Raw genomic sequence first — 19694 nt, forward strand, 5'->3', positions numbered from 1 at the left:
GACCTGTTTATAGATGGCGCTTTGTGCATGACCTCTGGGAGGCCACATAAGGGGTTCGGTTTTTTTTTTGAAAGATCACGGACTTATTTCTATGTGACCTAGCAAAGTTCAGTTTAGTCATCACATATATCTGAAGTATTCAGCTTGTAACATGACTGTTTGAGAAGTTGATCCAGATACATGTACGATCCGTGAAGGAAGAAAAGACGATAAACATCAGATCATTACTTTGTCCACGCGGGGACATACATACAAATGTAGGATCTATATCTGTACATCCCTGGTCCACGTGCTTTTGCCAAACTTGTTTCGTTGTTGTTAAAAAAAAATTATCTTCATTAATAAAACTAATTATTATTTTGTTTTTGACTTTTTGTAGCGGGTTTCATAGACTGTAACATTATTTGAACATTCCGAAGTTTAAATACATGGCTTAAAGACGTTGCGTTTTTTCTTACTATCATTATTTATATATACATATGTTGATATGCTACTTCTGGTTTACAGGGACGACTCTGGCGTGGCGAATAGCATAGACATACACTTCGGTGCGTTTATATAACCGGTAGATATCGAAATCCGTGTTCATATTTTCCAAACTATATATATAGTAGTTAATTAATTTGAAAATCGATTGATTAATTAATTGATTTCAGGCGCTCTCTTTTGGCCAGCAAAGAAATAGTACAGCCTTCGAATTCATGACAGGATTGATCTAAGTGTGTATACTTTATATGTTGTATATACATTGTTAAATGAAAATTGTCAAATAAAATATTGTTTAAGATATACATAGACGACAGAATGATGTGTATGCATAGTCCAATGATTTCTCTTTATTGTGAGAAAAACAATACATTGGTGTCATCTGGCATGTGTATGTAATAAAAAAATCTATAAAATACATTTTAACATATTTACTTAATAATAAGCATAATATAGGAATCTTTCCCGTCCCTTTTATTTTGGAAGCAAAACAAAATAACGTACAAACAAAGACGTCACCATTACGATCAAGACCTACAAATTGTACCGTCCAAACAATGTGAACTATTTCGTCCTTCCTCTACCAGTCTATTTTACGTGCAAGGAAGCCTGATATTAGATCATGTAATTTGAAACTGGTAGGTAACAAAGGAGTTCCAGAAGAAGAAATGATTTACCTTGTGTTACGAGAATGTCGGAGATGAGTATGATATATATATCATTATCTTGATTATTTTTACCACAATCATTGCAAGTTTGCTAGAAAATCATAATGATTTAATATTCCAAATTATTACCGTTCAAATCCAAATGAAACTAAACTAAACGATCTATTAAACGGATCTGATAAATGAGTTATAAATGGTTTATAATTTTTTCTAGAAAAAAATCTCTATATCGCGTAATCTAATCATACTTGAAGTTAGTTAAAGCGATATAAATTAATTCTCTATACACAGAACAATTACCGGCCGTGTAGTTACCGTTATAGAAATGTTTTCACCTACTGTTAACACCTGCCAATCACAGATTTCAATTACGCTAGAGAGTATACCTGTTTTGCAATGACTCCATCGGCCCCCTACGGTTTTTTTTTACCTGTGGGCAGTATGTTGTTATCTAGAAGGTTTTTAGGCTATAGTTGGTCCATGTTTACTACCTGTATCTCACATCTTACGTGTAGGATTTCTAGTATATGACACCTGCCGTTTTCCTTTAATTTCCGTATGCGATGTTAAGGCCTTGTACAATTTTCTAAAATCGTAAACATATTTCAGTTTTAGGAACGCAATGTTATTGTTGCTATAAATTTAATATTTACGGTTGTAGTAATTTAAATGTTAACATTGCCTTGATATTCATTAAGATTATTTTATCAAATATATGACAATCGCTTTATGAACGTACGACGAATTTAATGCAGAAAGTTTTGTTGCGTAAAGTACACACGTTGAAATATGAGTACCTGGTTGAAATAAATAAATGAAATTACAAATTTCAAATCTCAAAAATTAGTGTTCGTGTATTATTTCAATAAGTAAATACAAATACACGGGATAACAGCTTCCGTAAAATAGAAATATTGTTTTTGTTTTGTTTTTTGTTTTAATGTAAATATAATCTTAATATTATGAAATTATACCCTTATGTTTTGTGTAACATTCTCATAAATCCTAGCGTAAGACGGCTTTACAAAGAATTAATTAGACAATAGATTGTTGGGATACCTGCATCGAATGGGGTGGACAGTTTACCTGATGACACACCTAATCAGGCACAGCCTATTATAGCTCCGCCCACATACTCTCAGATTTGTTGCCACAAGTGTGATTGACATGTCAAGATGATTTTTACAAAGGACATCGTCGAAGTTTCAATCGTTTGCGGATGTCACTGCACATTCATAAAATTAATGTATGGAGTATAAACAGACATATAAACTCGCTTGTTACTGCACATGTATAAATATATTTAATCATAATTGAGGCACATAAGACAGTTATTCATTACCTGTACAATAGCAAAATCGTAGAGACTCGGCAAAAATCAGACCCCACAGATCGTCAATACCGACCGCAGTGTAGGTGTGCACGTGATTAGTTATTTATTACCATATCTCATTCCATTAATGCTTTACATTTTAGTGCATTAAAATTACAAAGACAATGATGACTTAAACATTATAATAAGCAGAGATCTGTCTCAGGCCGTATTTTCATCTGTGTACCATTGTCGTTGTCTATCATTTATTTGTTACATAAAATATTGTGTTATCGAACATAAACATAATATGTAGTTACTAAAACATATATATTATGTGTCATAAAACTTAGTTGTTGTTAGCCACATCGTCATTCACAATATAAAAGTGGTACGCATTCAGATATTTTCATTTATATTTATAACGTACCCTTATGTGAGCCTCTCAGAGTTCATTTACACAGCGCCATCTGTATCAAGATCAGCAAAAGTGTTTTCCTCGATATATTGAAACATTGTCAGTTTCAACATGGATCGAACGACACAGAATTTACGGCTAACGTTGATGTGTTACAGTAACGACAAATTCTTTGAACACGCACGTTCATAGCGTGAAATTTACCACTAAATACCAACACCTTCGAATACGATTTTACCGTAGATCATCAATGACTGAATGCGAAACTGGTATTCACGGACGCATGTTATATTTACACAGGCAGTACTGAAGACTGCTTCTTGAAAATTACGTATACAGGTAGCCTAGAACACTGCTTAAACTTAATCCATGTCGCCTGTCATCGAAGAACTGTGACGGCTGATTAGTCGAGCGGATCAGCCGCAAACCCGCCGCGAATTCGCTGCTAGCACCCCGCGAACACCCTGCGAACATCCGGCGGCTTTGATCGACAGGGCTCAAACTTTTCCGAGCCCACAGGGTTTGAGTACAACATCACTCTCCCAGTACTGTATGTTTTCATATGTACTTCTTTCAATTATTATGTTTTGTAAATAACACCTTTTTCGGATAATGTTGACAATGTTCGTATCAAAAATAAGATTACTGATTTTGATATTTATAACCTTGAATTATATAATATATATAGGTTTGTGTGTGTGTATTTACTACGAACTTGTACTATCTGCAAGAGAGTTACCCCCCCCCCCCTCCTTGTATAACATTTATCTACAAAAAATACGTTGAATAACTTGCTTTCCAATACTGAATAAAAAGGATAAGTATATTTTAAACGCGTAAATAACGTATATATGAATGTATCATCAATTTTCTCAACCATTTATATGTTGCTTCTAGAAAACATCATTACCTAGTACTTTTGCTTTTGAAGTTTTACAAGCAAACGCACCGTATTAAATCTTAGTCCTCCAAATTCTTCCCTTGATAGGTAAACCAAGTTAATGGTAAAAAGCGTATAAGCTTATATATGTATAATCAATTGTGTCAACCATATATTGCATATGTTACTTCCAGAAAACATCATTACTTAGTTCTCATTTTGTATATATTTGCTTTTGATGTTTTACAGGTAAACGCACTAGTTTAAAGCATAGTCCTCCAAACTCTCCCCGTGATAGGGAAAGTAAGATATGTTTATAAACAAACGCGCCTCAAAACCATTATCATACAAACGCTTAAAGTACCATGGCATGGGCATGGGTGTGATTTTGAGTCCCTCCTGTAGACTAGCCCAAATATTACCTGTATATATGTCTACATGTTTGTACCCGTCTAAAGTAAGTGTTGTCTTTTACTTGTTTATATGTGTCGTAGACCTAGGTCACTCAGTTATTTTAAGTGCCGTGTTTGACAATGTGTTCAAGCACGGTCAACATTCTACCATGACCTCCGTCCGTCGTCGATAGCATAAAAATCTTATCTGCCAGCTGCCAGGGTCTTGGAGATAATTCTAAACAAAGAGACGTCTTTAATTACTTAAAAATAAAAAATAAAGTGCAATATATATTGTCTTCAAGACACCCACTTTACTCTTGATAAGTAAAACACTATCCGTTCTAGCTGGGGGTTTGACTGCATTTTAAACTCGTACAATTCTAATTCTAGGGGCATATCTGTTCTTTTTAATAATAATTTCGAATATAAAATATTTCAGATAAGAAAAGATAACTATGGTAACATATTAGCATTATATATCGAAATAGAGGGCGAAAAGATAACTTTAATTACACTGTATGGACCTAATACTGATCAACCAATTTTCTATGAGGGGCTTTACAGTATTATAGAGGAGATGGGTAATAACAAATATATACTATGTGGGGACTTTTAACATGACCTTCGACTTTAGACTAGACTGTCACAACTACAAAAACATTAACAATCCAAATGCTAGAAATAAAGTCTTAGAATTAAACAAAGATTATGGAATGATAGATACTTTTAGAGAACTCAATCCAGACACTAAAAGATACACATGGCACAGAAAAACACCAATAAAACAAGCAAGACTAGATTACATATTAATTTCAGATAGTTTATTACCTAGTCTTTCATCTTCAAACATTGAACCAGGTTACAGATCAGATCATTCACACTCAGTAATAGAACTAACTTTCACAAATTTTAAACGGGGTAAGGGACTTTTGAAATTTAACAACTCTTTACTTTTTGATCCTGAATATCTGACTCTAATAAATTCAACAATAAATGACATGAAAAAACAATACTCTGTGCCAATTTATAACATCAATAATTTACATGACATCCCCTTAATAGACAGAGTTTTGTATAAATGATCAACTTTTCTTAGAAACACTTATGATGGAAATTAGAGGCAAAACAATCTCATATTCAAGTCATATGAAGAAAACAATAAACAAAAAAGAATCCAATCTTATTCATCAAATAAGTATTATTGAGAAAACAGGACCTAACATATCTACGATCAATGATTTAGAAAATAAAAAGAACTAGAAGAAATAAGAAAGAAAAAATAAATGGAAACATGATTCGCTCAAGGGCTAAATGGATAGGGGAGGGGGAAAAACCTACCAATTATTTTTGTAAATTAGAATCAAGAAATTTTACCAGTAAAATAATACCAAATATAACCAAAGAAGATGGAACTAATATCACACCAAAAGAGCATTTTACAAGAAACAGAAAACTATTATAAAACTTTATGCAAAGCTAATCCAGCTCTAGAAGATGTAAACCTTGAAACACTTCTTAGTCAATACAACATACCAAAATTATCAGTTGAAGAATCTTTAAACATTGATAGACCTATTACTCCTGACGAATTAACAAAGACGCTTAAAAAAATGAAAAATAACAAAAGCCCGGGTTCGGATGGTTTCACTGTAGAATTTATAAAAATATTTTGGAAACAGCTAGGCCCTTTTATTCTAAGATCACTAAACTATAGCTTTAACACTTCAGAACTTTCAATAACACAAAAACTTGGTATTATAACATGTATTCCTAAAGGTAATAAACCACGTAATAAATTAACCAATTGGCGACCAATAACATTACTTAATAATATCTATAAAATAGTATCAGGAACTATAGCAGAGCGATTTAAAGCAATCATTAACAAATTAATAAGTAGCAACCAAACAGGTTTTATTCCCGGCCGATATATAGGAGAGAACACACGTTTAATTTATGATGTTATGCAATATACCGAAGATAACCATCTACCAGGACTTTTACTTTTAATTGACTTTGAGAAAGCATTTGACTCTGTCTCTTGGAATTTTATCTCAAAAACTTTAACTTTCTTTAATTATGGTCCAAATATCTTAAAATGGATTCAACTTTTCCAAAACAACACTCGATCTGCAGTAAACATTGGGGGGCATCTATCAAACTTTTTTGAAGTACAACGTGGGCGCCGACAGGGGGACCCCATCTCATCTTACATTTTTATCCTTTGTGCTGAAATTCTATCAATAATATTAAGAAATAATAATAACATTAAAGGTATATCGATAAGGGGAAAAGACATATTGCTATCACAATTTGCAGACGACACTACAGTTATTTTAGATGGAACCAAAAAATCTCTAGATGAAACTCTTAACAACCTTACATATTTTGCGAGCATTTCGGGACTTAAAATGAATTTCTCAAAGACCCAGGTTATTTGGATTGGCAGTAAAAAATACAGTGAAGACACTTACTGTACTGACTTCAATCTAAATTGGGGTTGCACTAGGTTTACTTTATTAGGCATTGAATATGACGTTGACCTTCATAGAATTACTAAATTAAACTTTGACAAGAAACTAGCAAAGCTAAAGTCTCTAATATCTGCATGGAAAAGAAGAACACTTACACCAATTGGAAAAATAACAGTAATCAAAACTTTAATAATATCTCAGTTCAATCACTTGTTTCTTGCTCGTCTGTGATATACTCAAACCATATATAATATATATAACTCAACACCAAAATACTTTTTGGAAGTAGCCTGCCCGAGAGACTTGATGGACCGACTTTTATTTGCAGCATATTTGGTAATAATACAGTGTCAATACAACATTGTCTACTCTCACTCCCACACTTTACTAATGAAATTTGAGCTAAGCTTCAAATCACTCCATAAGCACATATATACAGCATGTGCTTGTGCGCAACGTCCAGGGTTAAAAACCAGAGGTCAAACTCAATGAGACAAAAACTCTGGAAAACCTTTTGACGTCTTACCCCTATCAGTATCTTCACACAAAAGTGGTAATAATATCAATACAAACATTAACCTTACCTACATGTATATATAAATGTAAATACAATATAGACTAGAACGGTGTACTGCCATGCGGGTCTCTGGCTAGAATGACTATCTCACCTGTATTCTCACCTGTACTCTCCTAGACACGTGTACCCTCACGCAAAACTCGTGCACCTCGCTCCTATCCATGAATATTCATAACTACTAAATACGAAACCCTCAGACATATATTTCCTGCTATACTACGTAACGCAGGAAAGTGACAGTCTGTGATATACTCAAACCATATATAATATATATAACTCAACACCAAAATACTTTTTGGAAGTAGCCTGCCCGAGAGACTTATAGAAAATAACAAAGAACGGGTAGAATTCTGTGGGCTATGTTGACGAAAAAAATATTGTATAATTTTTTTTTTTTTTTTTTTTTTTATAAGTTTAAGAACTTTGAAACCTCCAGCCTTTTCTCAATAGTATCTTCTACATAACCATCTTTGGATTTTTCACCTCTCCAACGCCCATGCCTCTTCCAGCATCGGTCATTGACTGCGGACCTTGCCGCCATAGATGCACCGCCTGCCCTCATTGAATGCAAGCCCAAATTTGCATCTCCACAAACCTCCTTCAATCTGGCCAAAATTGTCTCTCTGGCCCTGGTGTAACTAATTGGCTTATTTTTCTTAATAAGACAACATTTGCCCTTTGACCTATAGGCTGGTTTGAACAAAAATTCCCCAGATTTCAAATCTACATTGGCTGCTGAAATATATCTCTTAAGAATCCTAATTGGACACCCGGTAGTTCTCCCTTCATTGATTAAAACTTTGCTCCCTTGACGATACTGATCAGTTTTTGACTTCACCAGAAAAAGTGACATAAAATTCTCGTGAAAAGATAAATCTTTACACCTTAAATTGCTTACCTCCTGAAATCTCAGAAAACCACTGAAACTTAACACTATCATGCTTAAATCTCTCAAGACCAGTATATCATTCGAGCTTCCATATTTCTCACATAAACTCACTATCTGCTCTGAAGTTACAATATCCTTTCTCACCACTGGCACACTGTTTTGCCTCTTACAAGATTCAAGTAAATGTTTGATATAGTGATTGTCCGTAGGGTCATTCATTCCTCTGATGCTGTGAGCCCATTTAATTCCATAAATTGCCGACTGTATAACACTTACTGAACAGTTTTTGTCTATCAAACTTGTTAAATATAGGGCCACATGCACCGGCTGCGCTGGTATAGCACTACCTCCTTCCGTGTTGATAAACCGTTCCCATCTCCTGAATGATCCATAATATTTTGACACTGTGTTGTCTCCCCTTGATTTCAGAATATGTGTAGACATGCTGTTGGCCAAGTCCATGAGGCTGCCTGTTACTACCCCAGTCTTATGCAGGTCTGCTACCACAGCTTCCTTCAGATTTAGGCCTGAAAATTTTAATAAAATGCTAGGTTTTAACACAAAAAGCCATGAACTTGAATTTCAGTTTTCTGTTACCGAAAACTCCATTATTTCCCCTTCCCTTCTTTGACACCTCAGAATCTAATACTTGAAATTCTTTAACAAAATCAGCATACCCAGACTCGCACCGTAATTTTGGCCAAAATGGTGCTGACTGCCACATAGGAATAATTAAAGTCCCATTCGCTTTATCTTTCTTTATTTTACCAATAGTTTTGCATATCAAACGAGGTGGGGGCACCCACCAGTTCAATTCATTTGCCCAATTTTGTTTGAAAGCATCCACACCTGATGTACCTGGACACCACCATCTTGAATTAAACTTCTTACAGTGATTATTGTATTCATTCGAAAACCTATCAACTGTGTGTATACCCCAATGATCATCCAAAATTCTAAATGTTTTGTAATCTATGTACCAATCATCACTGTCAGAGCACCTGCTCAGACCATCTGCCTTAATATTTTTGTCTCTACTAACCCATACCGGGTTAATCATTATATGACACCTATTGCATGTTTCATTTATCTCAATGGCTTTGTCCTGTAACTGAGTTCTCTTACTGCCCTTCTGGATGATGCTTACAACATTTTTGTTGTCCGTGTACCACTGTACACCTTGCCCTTCCAGGCTTATCTCAGAGGACTTCAACACTCTGTTCACAGCCTCGAGCTCTCTCCAAGTCGAACTCTTTCTCTGTTCACTTTTTGACCATGAACCTATCACTTCTGAATTTTCTTTCTCTACCACATACCCACCATATCCTTCTCCTGATGCATCTGTATACACAGAATACGAGTATTCTGTCATATTTACCAACTCTATGCCGTTTAAGTGATCAATGTTCAAATACCAAAACTTCAGCTCAGATTTGGCTCTCTCGCTTAAGACCACTGGGGCATTCCAGCTTGCTTTAGAATTAATACATGTAAACAACTCTCTAGTTTTTAACTGTACCATCTTTCCGACTGCCGGCTGCATTGATATTATCCGCCCTGCAACTTTTGCGACTTCTCTTACCGATATTGAATTTTGGTTTGCAGTGTACTCCAACATGCTTTCTATATTTCTCTTAAGTGCCTCTATCCTCTTACCTGTGACATAGACTTTGCCCTCTTCCATGTTCCAACAAAATCCTAACCAAATAAGTCTATTCTGAGGTTCCCAGTTACATTTCTCTTGTGCTATCAAAAAACCCAAATCTAATAAATCTTTCTGTATTTCTAAGCTGAATGTTTCTGCTTTTTTCTGTTCATTTGCACCTCCAATACCATCATCCAAAAACATTATGATATTTTCTCCCTTTGATCTCCAATACTTTACTAACGATCTAGTTACCTTTGTAAATACATATCCTGCTGTGGATATTCCAAAAGGGAGAACATTGAAAACAAAATATCGACGACCGGTTTCAAATTCCCAAGCCAAACCTAAATATGACCTGTGTTGTTCAAAAATCTCTATGTGATGGTAAGCGGATTTCAGGTCAAATCCAAAGATCTTATCCCCTTTTTTCAAAATATCCTTCGCTACCTCCTCTCCCTCGTACTTAAACTTGTTTTTGAACAAATGTGGATTTATGTGTCTGCAATCTAGTACTAACCTCAGTTTTTCTTTATTGTCTGCAACTGTCAAAGGATTAACAACAAAAGGTTTTTCTTTCACCTCTGAAATACACCCCTTCTCCATCAACTTACCTATTTCTTCTTCTACAAACTCTCTGTGATCTCTTGCCGACTTATTTTTTGTTAAATCGACCCTCCCTGGCATTGTGAAAAAGGGTATCTTGTAACCATAATCTATTATTTCTAATACTGACTCACTAGCACCTATCTCGAGCCATTTATCTCTAGCCTTCCTTAGCCTTCCTACTGTGGTCAAAACATTAGATTTCGAATCGAACTCACCTTTGTTTACATTTTTCTCGCAGTCATGACTCTCATCAACAAACACATTAAGCTGAATACTTAGCTTTTCATTTCTTTCCTCTGGTCTGCCTTGTGCCTCCTGACATTCATATCCAGTGTCCCGGTTTGCCACATCTGAAACAAGTTCCTGGCTTCCTGTTGAACATTCTCTGGCTCCTCGTGTTGTCCGACGTGGCCGGCGGCATGGTCATGGTCTGCTGAACCTCCGGAATGTAAGGGTGCGTTCGCTTGTAGCCCCTGTATGATGACGTCCTCCTTTTCTTTGAGCTCTACTTTCGGCTTTCCACATTTTTTTCTCATCGTCCGAATTATCCGCTATGGAATTAGTCTCATATTCTGATACAGTTCTCCACCCCAACTCCGAACTATCGGCCAATTTTATGAGTTTTTGACGACGCTCCAGAATGCTCATACCTTCAGATATCTTTTCTAGGGCTTGTTCGGTTGAGTTATCCTTCACGGCAACCTCCGCTTCTCTAATTTTTTGTCCAATTTTGGCATTCACTTTGAACTGTTCCTCATTTCCTTTTTTGTTGAATTTGTAAGCATCCGCTGTCAAAAGCTCAAGTTTTGAAACCTGAACTTCACCGAGAGCCTTCTGACTCTCATGCATTTCCTGCTGGAAATTATCAAGTTTGGAAGACATCAGGTCCCCTAATCTGCTTAAAATGGTGTTTTGGGACTCCTTGACTGAATTTTCAACTAAAGCGTTAATGTCTCTAGGGTCCATCTTCGAACTAGTACTAGAACGGTGTACTGCCATGCGGGTCTCTGGCTAGAATGACTATCTCACCTGTATTCTCACCTGTACTCTCCTAGACACGTGTACCCTCACGCAAAACTCGTGCACCTCGCTCCTATCCATGAATATTCATAACTACTAAATACGAAACCCTCAGACATATATTTCCTGCTATACTACGTAACGCAGGAAAGTGACATTCCTAATCCTGACGATTTATATGTTAAAAAAATAAATAATAAACTTTTTACTATTTATGGAACGACAAACCTGATCAAATAAAAAGAGACATAATTATTAAGAAGTACATAGATGGAGGACTCAAAATGATACACTTGAAACACTACATAACTGCCTTAAAAATAACTTGGATTAGTAGAATTTATAACTAATTAGGAAATTGGAGCATTGTAATGGAAACATATTTTAATAAAGACATGCTTTCAAATGTAGGACCAGAAAAAATAATGCAATTGTCAAATAACTGCCCCAACACTTTTTGGAAGGAAGTGCTAGAAGCCTGGTATAAAATCATTAATGCAATAGTGAAATAAAGATTAATCAAAAAGTCATATCTTACAAGTCTTGGTATGATAAAGGTGTTCAATGTATATATACTATTATCAAAAATGATAAATCATTGTACAGTTTTGATGAAGTTAAGGAAACGTTTAATATCCAAGCCAACTTTTTAAACTATCAAGGTTTGAAAAACTCTGTTCAGGAATTTATTAGAAAAAATCAACAAACATTTAATCACGAACAAATTATTTTACTACCAGCTATACCCCTAAATCTTAAACATATTTTAATAAACAAAAAAGTTGCTCAAGAATTTTACAGAACCCTTTGTAAAAATAATTCAAAACCCACAGCTCAAAGAAAATGGAACCAGATTTTTAATTTTAATGAAGAAACATTGAAAGAAATATACATCTCCCCTTTCATAACAACCACTAGTTCGAAACTTCATTGGCTTCAGTATAGAATAAATCACAGAACACTCACTACAAAGTCATTTCTTTTTAAAATTGGTAAGTCAAATAACAATTTATGTTCCTTCTGTAAAACTCATCCTGAAACAATAACACACATATTATGGGAATGTGACCATGTATCCAATCTTATTGAAAGTCTTAGAATAAACATTATCAGTAAGAATCTTGGTTTAAGATTTAATAAACAAGAATTCATTTTTGGCAAATTTATCAATAAGCAACAAAAGTTTAATTTAGACAACCTTATAATTTTAATTATAAAACAATTCATATACAAAAACAAATGCCTGGAAATAGATCTAAATCTTGACAATCTAAAAAACAACATTAATTTTGAGTTAAGAGCACATAAAATTCTCATTTCAACTATGAACTATAAAAATAAAGAACATCATATTACTCAAATAAACGATTGGTTACAAATTTAAGCTTGGTTCCAACACATCATCATTCTAGATCTTTCAGAGTACAACAAACCATATAAGAAGTCAGTAGAGTGAGCAACTTATAAACAAATAACTGTATCCGAAATACTAATTCACTTATATTTGTTAGACCAGTCGACAATGTCCTTGTCCATATGTCCATGTCTTTATGTGTATACAGAAGTCCATTTTGTTTTTGTTATTTGCTCATTTTGTCTTTGTTGTTGTTGTGCCCCCCCCCCCCCCCCCCCTCCCCCTCCAAATATCCACCCTTATTCCAGTTTATTACATTCTTTGCTATTCTATAACGTTTCAATCAAAGATAAAGTAAGTGTATACTTTAATAATAAATCTAACTACCTCATTCAGTTAATCTAATACATTTTGTATATCATAATATATTTTCTATACCACCAGGGAGAATGTTATGTTGATGTAAAGTATATTTTGTATGTAATGCTTCCCCATATGTATATATTTATGTAATTGTATGTCTTGTAAAAAAAAATTAAAATGAATAAAAAATAAATTTAAAAAAAAGATGATAGTTAAAACTGCCGTGAGACTTTCATCTGATGGAGACGTTGTGCTTATGGGAGAGGACACATATCTCTTGATTCTGTTGAATTATTATGCAAAGGTTGGCTCCAAAGGTATATACCTCAGATCAAATCGTTCAAAAGGGCAAATCAAAATATGGGACATCCAGAAAACGAAGCAAGTTCTCGGAGTTCAGTTGTGTAATCTACTACCGGTCATACATGCTTTAACAGGTTGCGATACTACCTCAAGACTGCACGGTATAGGGAAAGGTGTTGCGTTGAAGAAACTTAACTCTAGTCAGCATTATTTTGACCTTTGTAAAATCTTCCTTGAACAAAATCCATGCAGACAGAAATTGTTTAAGGCAGGTGAACAGGTACTTGCCTTTCTTTATGGCGGTATATGTAACGAAGGTCTTGATCTTCTTCGCTTTCGACACTTTTCACAGAAGACTGCGACATCGAGAGTATTCGTTCGAGCACATCTCCATATACAAAGAGTGTATCTTCAATGCCAGGAATGGATCAAGGATGATGGACATTTAGATCCAAAGGATTGGGGTTGGTTCTGCAGTGATAACATATTGCTGCCGACAAGATCAACGTTACCGCCAGCACCAGAAATCCTTCTAAAGGTTATCAAATGCAACTGCAAGCAAGGGTGTGAATCAAAAAATGTCTTTGTCGCAAGCACGGACTCGATTGATCTGCCGGATGTGGGGAGTGCAAAGGTATCAGTTGCACAAACTCTAGTTTTCCTGAGGAAGACGAAGACGTATGTGATGCAGCATAGTACATTCTATATATTTGTTGACTGAAAAGACATCTCCATTGTACACATGTCACTTGTTTGCCTTTGTAACTGTTCTATAAACTTAAAAGAAACCTATTTTTTAAGTTGATCACGTGTGTCATCACCTTGAACATTACATGATACCTACTACCATTGACACCGAAAGTAAATTCTACTGCTATGTCAGTGTGTCAAATTTTATTGACAAGAACACTATTTGTTGAAAGGAAAACTAATGTGTATTTGAAAGCCCTAAAATTTTAAAATGTTATCATAGATGCGTATTTTAAATGCAACTGTATTACATCTAAATGTTTTCTGTATCCATAGGTGGAGCTGCATCTAAAAATCTAACCTTACCTTCTGGTAAATGATCATTCATAATGTGCTTTATGGCTATGAAAAATGTAAAATGCATGCACTTTCAAACAATTTAAAGGTAAAATCTTTTGATATTGTATAATTTAAATGTATTACAGTGGAAAAATTAAAAAAAAAAAAAAAAGCCTGTAAGAAATGTATGTTTAGATATTAAGAAAATGAACGAAAATTAGTATCTTGCAAATGAAAACATATAACTTTGTAATGTTTCCTATATCAATAGGAGGAACAGTAATAAAATGTTTACCCCTACCCCTTTAGAGTGGTAGTTATGTATTATGTGGTATTGGGTAAGCTTTATCACATTTATTTTGCATTTCCCGTTGAACTAGAGCTTAAAACTTTTGATATGATATACATAAAATGTCATAGAAAAATAAAACTCAGTTGGAAATATTGTTGCAATTTTGTCAATGTTTGGTGTTTTTTTCAGCTAAATTGACTGGACTAGTAGATGGATGGACTCCTGGCACTTTTTCTAGGACAGTTTGGTTTGGTTTATTTTGTTTAACGTCCTATTAACAGCTAAGGTCATTTAAGGACGGCCTCCCGTGCGTGCGACATGTATGCGTGTGGTGAGTGCGTATGTGTGTTTTGGGAGGCTGCGGTATGTTCGTGTTAAGTCTCCTTGTGATAGGCCGGAACTTTTGCCGATTTATAGTGCTACCTTACTGAAGCATACTGCCGAAGACACCCAACAGCACACCCCACCCGGTCACATTATACTGACAACGGGCGAACCAGTCGTCCCACTCCAAATATGCTGAGCGCTAACCAGCTGTTTATGACACTGATGAAATTAAAGCTGAACCTCCCACTTCTTGACATTGCTGAGCGATTTTGCACCAGCAAAACAACTGTACATAACATTTTGATAACTCACATATTTGCTATGCATAAAGTTTTCTTTGAGGGCATGATTGAGAACAAAATCCCTTCCTCCTCAAGTGCAAGTCATCCATGCTCTCCAGTTTTGGGGATTTTAATTGTTGTCGTTTTGTCATTGATGCCACAGAAGATGACACAGGATGTCCCTGGGCAGGACATGTTTGCTCAGTTCCATACCTACAGTTCTTATATGACCTTAGCTGTTAATAGGACGTTAAACAAAATAAACCAAACCAGTCTTACAAGAACACACACACTGTGAAGTCTGTTACTGGTGTTGGCCCTAATGGGGCTGTAGTTTATGTTAGCAAACTGTACCCAGGAAACCCCTCTGATGTTTCTATTCTTGATCATAGCAAAATGTTTTCCCAGTTAAAACCAGGTGACATGATCTTAGCAGACAAAGGATTTACTATTCACCCTCTCCTAAGGTCATTTAAGGACGGCCTCCCGTGCGTGCGACATGTATTTGTGTGGTGAGTGCGTATGTGTGTTTTGGGAGTCTGCGTATGTTCGTGTTAAGTCTCCTTGTGATAAGCCGGAACTTTTGCCGATTTATAGTGCTATCTCACTGAAGCATACTGCCGAAGACACCCAGCAGCACACCCCACCCGGTCACATTATACTGACAACGGGCGAACCAGTCGTTCCACTCCCAACTATGCTGAGCGCTAAGCAGGAGTAGCAACTACCATTTTTAAAGACTTTGGTATGTCTCGGCTAGGGGACATAACCCAAAACCTTCCTCACAGCGGCGAACGCTCAACTAAAGGCCAAAAGTGAGGCATTGTCAAGGGAGACATTAGGAAGAAGAAAGTTGTTAAGAAAGAAGAGAAAAGATAAGATCCCAAGTTTAGTCGCCTCTTACGATCATGCAATGGGGGCAGCAAGTACAATTCTTACGCCCTACCTGCAGGGCAGCGTATTAGTAGTGTTGGTGGCGATTAATTTTCGTATTTTTGGCCAAGATTACATTTGAAAGTAATTCAATTAGTAATAACTTCGGTCTATCTTTTGACTGGAGTGTTTTATTAAGGGAAAACTACTATTATTTTTTCTACTTTTTAAGATTCACATTTACCTTTTATTTTTACAGTATAACTTCAACGACGTTTAAATGACCCTATTGCGCGTAAAGATTAATACTTTAATGAACAGCCATTTTTTGTCTGCTAAATAGGTCAGCAAACACACGATAGCGTGGTTGGATAAAACAAATTCACTTTATCATATATGACAACTCGACAATAGTGTTGAACAGATTGCCATTAATTATTGGGTTCATTAAAGTATTTGTGAGCAGCATGATGCGATCTTTTTATAGTCAATATTGCCGTATTTTCAATGAAATAATTTGTTAATTGCCGCGCTTTGTACTGCTAAATCGATGGAGTAGAATTATAACAAGCTTCTTAGCGTTAAATGTGGATGGCATACCGGGGCCAACAAAGAATTTTACAGGTTATTTTCAATACTTTTCTTCTTCTATGTATTCGTCGTATTGGAACGACCTTGATAATAGAACGGACATAAAGACTTAATTGGCGTTTATGTCAGTGTCGATATTATCATTTAGCGTTGCGTGCTGACAATTGTGCCAATTCGTGAAATGGTGATGTTATTATTAACAAGTGGCCCTACATCGTTACTTCTGTCGCCTTCTTTCAGGAATACAATGCATTCAATCGTTTTTAGATCCTTTCAAATATTAAACTACTAGATTGTAGCACCAATTATTGGTAATGCACTGCTCTCAAATTCACTTAGGACGGTTTTACCAAATTCCTAAATATCTCCACTGAAATTTTATCCAAATAGATATTTCATATCTCGAATGCTCAACTAAAGGCAAAAATTGTGGCAGTGTCGAAAAAGAGGTTAAGAAGAAGAAACTTGTTTATGAAGGACAAAAAATAAATCCCATAGTAAGTCGCATTTTACAACGGGTATTACAGTTAGAATTCTTACGTCCTACCTACCGGTAAGGCCAATCTTACTTCAATACAAGAGAACATATATTAGGAAAGGAAGGTATTTCCATTTATAGGGACTTTAACACCCCTCGGGCCAGAGGTGCGGGGCCAACTATAGGGAAATGGAGGAAAGCCCTTTAAATCACCACTAGTCACAAAATACTGAATTAATTCGAACACCCGTTGTCAGTATAATGTGACCGGTGGGTGTGCTGCTGGGTGTCTTCGGCAGTATGCTTCAGTGAGGTAGCACTATAAATCGGCAAAAGTTCCCGCCTATAACCAGGAGACTTAACATGAACATACCGCAGCCTCCCAAAACACACATACGCACTCAACACACGCATGCATGTCGCACGCACGGGAGGCCGTTCTTAAATGACTTTAGCTGTTAATAGGACGTTAAACAAAATAAACCAAACCAAACCAATAGTCTTTTAATTCATTTAGTATTCACTACAATATCTTTTCTCTGATTTCGTTTATCTTTTCTTCAAGCTTTGTTTTCACTAATTTTCTATGGAGAAATGTATACCTCTTCAAATAAACGCTCTTATATAACTCGTATGTATTCCATTTTAACTGACTTTATTTCAAGTATAATTTAGATATAAAAATGATCGTTTCCCTCCCAAATAATTGTCCGTTAAAGACTTATTAATACAGTAATGTTGCAACTGGAAACCGAACTGATCAATTATCTATATACTATAAACTATTTATTATCCTGACTTCAAGAGGATTACTGAGGCTAATTATATTAGCACATTGGCTTATTAAATTTTAATTACCTTGGATCCTAAAGATGCAGAAACTGTACAAACTTCTCATTTTCACCAAGCTGATGGGTAGGATTTCATGAACAATGAGCTGGAGCAAGGCGTCGACAGTAACTGCTTTTTCCTTTTTGGGAGATAAGATGTGGCAAGTTCTTTGTGTATACATGAAACTGAAGAGTGTTTCGATTTTTTTCTCTTAATCTATAGAATGTTCATGCAAGTTAATAAATATTAAATAGACCCGCTCTAAGATAAAAATCCTATATATAAAAATATATTCTCACAAATTTTATAACATCAACTGATAAACGATAATTTTAAAATTCATTCAGCTCTTTTTTAAGTTTGCTGTTGAACCAACGATACAATTATATTGCATCAACTTTCTAAAACAAATAGCTTGTAACGTATTATTAGGCATTTATTCCATTTGAATTGATTGAGTTGGCAACATCTCCGAGGAAACATTTCGTTTTTCTTGTACACTTATCCCTGTGTTTGCATACGAACGCCGACAGAGTTTGCATATTGCCTTTGACATGTCGAAAGTATTTTTTGTGGCCGATCTGGTTCTGATTTTATGAAATCCAAAATAGACCATGCCCTTGATCGGGCTTTCCCCACTGGGTAGGAATAAATTTCTGTCGTCCGACTCGTCCATGAGGTCTTCCTCGTTGGCCGCCATTTTGTTTTAATGCCGGATGTTTATAATGTAATACTAATAATGGAAACGGACCGGAATATCCGGGGCTGCTAAAAATATGTACCGTTTTTAAAATAACCGACGATTGAAATTTTTAATCGATCGTCGCTACTGCAGAAAAAAAAAAACCCAATCAATTATCGATTATAATCGACACAAGTTTTAAGCACACTAGGATATAATGTAACCAGGAAAGAACACTAGCAATAATTTACTGATTGGAAGGGCATCGCTATTAAAAACATGCGTTTTATGCTGTTACTATAGTGGATTCAACCAAAATACGTTGAAAATGAAGGTGTGCTACTGAAATCATTGATTTATTTTTAATTGTTCACTTTCGGTGTAATCGTTCTATTTGATCTTGAAACTAATTCATGTGTTATTTCACAGGCTATTGATGTTTTACATGCAGTACCATGGTCTCTGCTAACAATACTCAAAACACCTTTATTCATTGGACTTTGAACACATTAACGAATAAATTGATAGCAATTAGCTTATCGATCAGTAACCATGCAAATATCACATTGTTCTTGCGGGATAGTCTGCTTCCAAAATCATATAGGACATAATTAAATATTGTACATCATCAGGTTCTGCTACTCGCTCTTGGAACCTTCAAACCGTCTGCTTAGAGGCAAATGAAACATCACTGTATAAGCGTCGGAAGAAACTTTATAGTATTTTAATCAAAATCCAATTTCATCAAACCCTATCCATTCCCTTGTCCTATTATAAGGAGACCTAACACAAAAATACCGCAGCCTCCCAAAACACACATACGCACTCACCACACGCATGCATATCGCACGCACGGGAAGCCGTCCTTAAATGACCTTAGGTGTTGATTGGACGTTAAACAAATAAAACCAAACCAT

General features: G+C 35.5%; 1 protein-coding gene across 1 annotated transcript; it reads right to left on the bottom strand.

Moving 5' to 3' along the window:
* Positions 1-6906: 6906 nt before the first annotated feature.
* LOC117342110 lies at positions 6907-10682 on the bottom strand. The gene is made up of 2 exons (XM_033904110.1): positions 10635-10682; positions 6907-8628 (listed from the first exon to the last, which is right to left on the bottom strand). The coding sequence occupies exon 2, from the start codon at positions 8559-8561 to the stop codon at positions 7617-7619; it is 945 nt and encodes a 314-aa protein (XP_033760001.1). The 5' UTR covers positions 8562-8628; positions 10635-10682; the 3' UTR covers positions 6907-7616.
* Between the last annotated feature and the right edge of the window lie 9012 nt (positions 10683-19694).

The sequence above is a fragment of the Pecten maximus genome, chromosome 14 (genome assembly GCF_902652985.1).
Source record: "Pecten maximus chromosome 14, xPecMax1.1, whole genome shotgun sequence".
NCBI lineage: Eukaryota > Metazoa > Mollusca > Bivalvia > Pectinida > Pectinidae > Pecten > Pecten maximus.